Source organism: Leptodactylus fuscus, chromosome 6 (assembly GCF_031893055.1).
Source record: "Leptodactylus fuscus isolate aLepFus1 chromosome 6, aLepFus1.hap2, whole genome shotgun sequence".
NCBI lineage: Eukaryota > Metazoa > Chordata > Amphibia > Anura > Leptodactylidae > Leptodactylus > Leptodactylus fuscus.
Window position 1 is genome coordinate 15,250,323 of NC_134270.1, and position 6,627 is coordinate 15,256,949.

The following is a 6,627-nucleotide window of genomic DNA, read 5'->3' on the forward strand; positions in this document are numbered from 1 at the left end:
ACGGCAATAGGTCTAAACCCCTTGATCAGTATTATATCCCACAAATTCTGGAGATCCGCTCTGGTATCTACAACACACGGGTGTAACAATCCTACAGGTTCTCTCCATGTTCCTCTCCACCTTCTAGAATCTATTTGAAGTGATGGAATGTAACAACAAATAAGAAGTATAAAAGTAAAAAATAAGTCAAAAATATACAAAGACTGACCCAAAAGACTATGAAATTTACTAATCCTCTGCACATCGTCCACCCTGTATTGATGTCCTAGATATGGATCACTCCAACCCAAGCTAAGGGATTTCCCATGACCTAAGCACTTACTTGTTCCTTCTGGACGCCGCCATTCTCCAGATTCATCTAGATCCTTCAGATAATCTCTTCAGACAACTGTAATTTTCTTCTCTAATATATCGGGCCGGTGCTCGTAGGCCTTGCCCCAAGTAGCACTTTGCTGCATTACCACCAAGCGAATAGGTGCCCTGTTCTCTGGCATTGTCTCCGGAGCATACTCCTTACTAGGATCCTTACCCCGGCAGTCATATAACACGCAGGAGACCAGGAAGACCAGCAGTAGAATGACATAACTGGCAACCAAAATGATTAGGTTCAGAGTCACTGGGTCAATTTCCAAATAAAACTCCATTACATTTCATATTCCCTTGTGCGAGACCTCCAGGTTATGGATCCGTTGGGTTCTGTGGGAGCAGGGAGAGGTGAATGGATGCTAATAGATGCACAGGATTGTGCGGTAAAAATACATTTAATCCCCTCCACTCATTTCTAGGCTGCACGATTAAAGCGGCTCAATTTAATAACTTAATCCTCTCCCTTTGAGGACCACGTTGGAGATGCATTTTGTGTGATTGAAGTGAAAGCGTGGTCATATCGCCGCTCCAAGCTGATTATGTATCAGGATTGACGCCACTAGAAAAGTTCTTCTGGACTGATAATACGGTGACCTTTAAGAGGTGTGATGGGGTATAAACATTTGCGAAAAGATCTTTATTATATAGGGTTATTAATGAGGTATACAAATAAACCGTATCCTATATACCTGATGAAGGACCCGGTATTGTAAATGAATAAATAATTCCGTGTCTTACTCTATAATTAAAAGTTTTTAAAGTTTTCTCCAATCCAGTGTCGACAAACAGGGTTCCTATTGTATCTCTTATGTTTAGTTTGGAATCATGACAATATTAAGGACTAGAGGTGGCCGAAATCCTCAAGATTTGTCTTGTTTCAAGTTTGGTCTGTAATTTGTTTCAGGTTGAGCAAATTTGGTACCTATCTATAAAACATAGTGTAGAACACTATCAGGGCTCCTAGGAACCTATCTATAAAACACAGTGTATGACACTGTCAGGGCTCCTAGGAACCTATCTATAATACATAGTATATAACACTGTCAGGGCTCCTAGGAACCTATCTATAAAACATAGTGTAGAACACTGTCAGGGCTCCTAGGAACCTATCTATAAAACATAGTGTAGAACACTGTCAGGGCTCCTAGGAACCTATCTATAAAACACAGTGTATGACACTGTCAGGGCTCCTAGGAACCTATCTATAATACATAGTATATAACACTGTCAGGGCTCCTAGGAACCTATCTATAAAACATAGTGTAGAACACTGTCAGGGCTCCTAGGAACCTATCTATAAAACATAGTGTAGAACACTGTCAGGGCTCCTAGGAACCTATCTATAATACATAGTAATATAACACTGTCAGGACTCCTAGGAACCTATCTATAAAACATAGTATATAACACTGTCAGGGCTCCTAGGAACCTATCTATAAAACATAGTGTAGAACACTGTCAGGGCTCCTAGGAACCTATCTATAAAAATAGTGTAGAACACTGTCAGGGCTCCTAGGAACCTATCTATAAAAATAGTGTAGAACACTGTCAGGGCTCCTAGGAACCTATCTATAATACATAGTGTATAACACTGTCAGGGCTCCTAGGAACCTATCTATAATACATAGTGTATAACACTGTCAGGGCTCCTAGGAACCTATCTATAAAAATAGTGTAGAACACTGTCAGGGCTCCTAGGAACCTATCTATAATACATAGTGTATAACACTGTCAGGGCTCCTAGGAACCTATCTATAATACATAGTGTAGAACACTGTCAGGGCTCCTAGGAACCTATCTATAAAAATAGTGTAGAACACTGTCAGGGCTCCTAGGAACCTATCTATAATACATAGTGTATAACACTGTCAGGGCTCCTAGGAACCTATCTATAATACATAGTGTATAACACTGTCAGGACTCCTAGGAACCTATGTATAAAGCATAGTGTATAACACTGTCAGGACTCCTAGGAACCTATCTATAATACATAGTGTATAACACTGTCAGGACTCCTAGGAACCTATGTATAAAGCATAGTGTATAACACTGTCAGGACTCCTAGGAACCTATCTATAAAACATAGTGTAGAATACTGTCAGGTCTCTTCACGTCCCAGAGTATAAAAGGTGGAGGCCCAGGTGATCTATACAAACTATGTACTGGAACACCTGGAACAGGTGAGTATGACTTTGTTTTTATGTTTTACCTTCCCCGGCCTCTTGCCCAAGTACAGTAATTCCTGGACAACCCCTTTAAGTCCATAATATAACATGTCTCTTTTGGCATGGAGGGCACACTTAGACAGAAGCGAGTTACATGACCATGTTTTTCAATGTTCCTTTCCGTACAGTCAGCCACAAGGAATGCGAGGCGTATACATCGAATCCCGTGTAGGAAGACGTGGTTTTATGTTCTATATTTATGACGATCGTCTTTTGCCTTTCGTCTACAGAGAATTAGATCTAAAATTTGGCAGCAACCTGGAGACATCTGGTCTGATGTTTGCAATCCTCAGTTCATACCATTATCTTTAAACGATAAAAGCGACAGAGACGCCGACTGTAAAATAGTGACCCGATAAACGGAAACAGACAATACGCAATAAAATGTCATAAAAGTTTCACGGGAAATGTTTTTCTAGCCTGCGCTTCTCTGCCGGTGCCGGTTATTGGGTCATTGGTTTTTACCCTTCACTGCTTTTCATTTTGGCGATTTTAAGCATCGGGTCATATTTTAATCTGTCGCTAAGACGATGGAATTAAAGTGAATTTATTATATATTTAATTTTAGATTAATTAACGTAATGGACTTCTAGCTTTGGCACAAATAGGTTGTATACGGCCTTACACTTCACGAAATAAGAGAAAACATAGAGAGTGCAAGGGTTAATAGTTTATTTTTGTGATCTAGGGAAGAGGAGGGGTTAATATTAGTCGCATATATATCTGGTACGTCTATTGGGGGTATATATTTTAGTCCATTGTAGATTAGGGTTAAATATAGGACTAATAGCTGGTGGTCTAGGGTGTATGAGGATATAGCGGGTTGCATGGAAGTCATACCTTGGTGGAATAGAGTAAAATTTCGGATTAGTACCCGGTGGTCTCATGGACATTCTGCGGTACACATACTCTTGAGGGTACACCCGCTATCCCCAGGGGTACACGCCACAGTAAGAGTTAACTCTACATATTAGTAGTTTGTGGGGTTCTTCACTCAAAACACTATTGTACTCTGGAGTCTCTTAAGACCCCCATAGTGTAATAAGCAGAGGCCCATGGAAGGTGAGTAGACGTAAACAGTGGGAGATGACCCCTGGGCGGTGGGTCCTGGTCTTCTTCGGCTTCTTCCAGCCTTCCAACACTATGGGACAATATACTGCATGGGGGAAACTATGGGACAATGTACTGCATGGGGGAACTATGGGACATTATACTGCATGGGGGAAACTATGGGACAATGTACTGCATGGGGGAACTATGGGACATTATACTGAATGGGGGGAACTATGGGACAATATACTGCATGGGGGAAACTATGGGACAATATACTGCATGGGGGAAACTATGGGACAATATACTGAGTGGGGGAAATTATGGGACAATATACTACATAAGAGAAACTATGGGACAATGTACTGCATGGGGGAAACTATGGGACATTATACTGAGTGGGGGGAAATTATGGGACAATATACTACATAGGAGAAACTATGGGACAATATACTGCATAGGAGAAACTATTGGACATTATTAGAGATGAGCGAACACTAAAATGTTCGAGGTTCGAAATTTGATTCGAACAGCCGCTCAATGTTCGTGTGTTCGAACGGGTTTCAAACCCCATTATAGTCTATGGGGAACAGATACTCGTTAAGGGGGAAACCCAAATCCGTGTCTGGAGGGTCACCAAGTCCACTTTGACACCCCAGGAAATGATGCCAACACCTCTGGAATGACACTGGGACAGCAGGGGAAGCATATCTGGGGGCATCTAACACACCAAAGACCCTCTATTACCCCAACATCACAGCCTAACAACTACACACTTTACACACTCAATACCACCTCTCTGACAGTAGGAAAACACCTTGAAACATGTGTATTTGGCACTTGCAGTGAGGAGAGCTTGTCACCAGCAGTGAATTTGGCCCTTGTAGTAAGTTGAGGTTGGCACCAACTTTTGTTTTGAAAATCAGGGTGGATTGAGCCTCTAACCAGCAGAGTTTGGGCAAATTCATGGTGGAGGGAGCCTCTAAAAACCCCAGTTTGGACCAATTCATGGTGGAGGGAGCCTCTAAAAACCCCAGTTTGGACCAATTCATGGTGGAGGGAGCCTCTAAAAACCCCAGTTTGGACCAATTCATGATGGAGGGAGCCTCTAAACAGCCCAGTTTGGGCAAATTCATGGTGGAGGGAGCCTCTAAAAACCCCAGTTTGGACCAATTCATGGTGGAGGGAGCCTCTAAAAACCCCAGTTTGGACCAATTCATGGTGGAGGGAGCCTCTAAACAGCCCAGTTTGGACCAATTCATGGTGGAGGGAGCCTCTAAAAACCCCAGTTTGGGCAAATTCATGGTGGAGGGAGCCTCTAAACAGCCCAGTTTGGGCAAATTCATGGTGGAGGGAGCCTCTAACCAGCCCAGTTTGGACCAATTCATGGTGGAGGGAGCCTCTAAAAACCCCAGTTTGGACCAATTCATGGTGGAGGGAGCCTCTAAAAACCCCAGTTTGGACCAATTCATAGTGGAGGGAGCCTCTAAACAGCCCAGTTTGGACCAATTCATGGTGGAGGGAGCCTCTAACCAGCAGAGTTGGTGGAAATCAGGGTGGAGGGAGCCTAGTATTAGCAGAATTGTGCAACGCTTATGGTGGATGAGTATGAGGATGCGGAGGAATTGGAGAGGTTGAGTACAGACATGGAGTTTCATGTTGGGGTGCTTTACACAGGTGGGCACAAAAATGAAGGCTCTATCCAGTGGTGGTTCATTTTTATCAAAGTGAGCCGGTTGGCACTCTCAGCTGACAGACGGGTGCGCTTGTCAGTGATGATGCCACCGGCTGCACTGAACACCCTCTCAGATAGGACGCTGGCGGCAGGACAGGACAGCACCTCCAAGGCATATAGGGCAAGTTCAAGCCACAGGTCCAACTTCGACACCCAATACGTGTAGGGCGCAGAGGGGTCGGAGAGGACAGGGCTGTGGTCGGAAAGGTATTCCCGCAACATGCGCCTATACTTCTCACGCCTGGTGACACTAGGACCCTGGCGGCACTTTGGCGAGGGGGTGCCATCAAGGTGTCCCAGACCTTAGACAGTGTGCCCCTCGTTTGTGTGGACCGGTGAGAACTTGGTTGCCTACTGGAGGAACTGCCCTCCCTGCCGCCAACGTCACATGCTGGAAACATCTCCATCATATTCTGCACCAATTGCCTGTGGCAAGCATTGATGCGATTGGCCCTCCCCTCTACCGGAATAAAAGACGAGATGTTGTTTTTATACCGGGGGTCAAGGATAGCAAAGATCCAGTACTGGTTGTCCTCCATGATTTTGACAATACGCTTGTCGGTTGTAAAGCACCCCAACATGAACTCAGCCATGTCTGCCACAGTGTTAGTTGGCATGACTCCTCTGGCCCCACCGGAAAGTTCAATCTCCATTTCCTCCTCATCCTCCATGTCTACCCATCCGCGCTGCAACAATGGGACGATTCGAAGTTGCCCGGAAGCCTCCTGTATCACCATCACATCATCGGACAACTCTTCTTCCTCCTCCTCCTCCTCCTCCTCCATTAAACGCAGTGAAGCGGACAGATGTGTGGACCTACTCTCCAGCTGTGACGGATCGGATGCTATCCCTAACTCCTCTGTGTGATCTGAGTTATCCCTGATGTCAATCAGGGATTCTCTCAGAACACACAAGAGTGGGATTGTAAGGCTCACCATCGCATCCTCAGAGCTCACCCTCCTTGTGGACTCCTCAAAGACCCGTAGGATGTCACAAAGGTCTCTCATCCATGGCCACTCATGGATGTGAAACTGAGGCAGCTGACTTTGTGGCACCCTAGGGTTTTGTAGCTGGTATTCCATCAAAGGTCTCTGCTGCTCAACCACTCTATTCAACATCTGAAACGTTGAGTTCCAGCGTGTGGGGACGTCGCACAAAAGCCGGTGTTGTCGCACATGCAGGCGTTGCTGGAGAGATTTTAAGCTAGCAGCGGCTACTGTCGACTTGCGAAAGTGGGCGCACATGCGCCGC

General features: G+C 44.8%; 1 protein-coding gene across 1 annotated transcript; it reads right to left on the reverse strand.

The window, feature by feature from the left end:
- Positions 1-269: 269 nt before the first annotated feature.
- SMIM36 (small integral membrane protein 36) lies at positions 270-727 on the reverse strand. Its single transcript, XM_075278214.1, has one exon. The coding sequence runs from the start codon at positions 642-644 to the stop codon at positions 381-383; it is 264 nt and encodes an 87-aa protein (XP_075134315.1). The 5' UTR covers positions 645-727; the 3' UTR covers positions 270-380.
- Between the last annotated feature and the right edge of the window lie 5,900 nt (positions 728-6,627).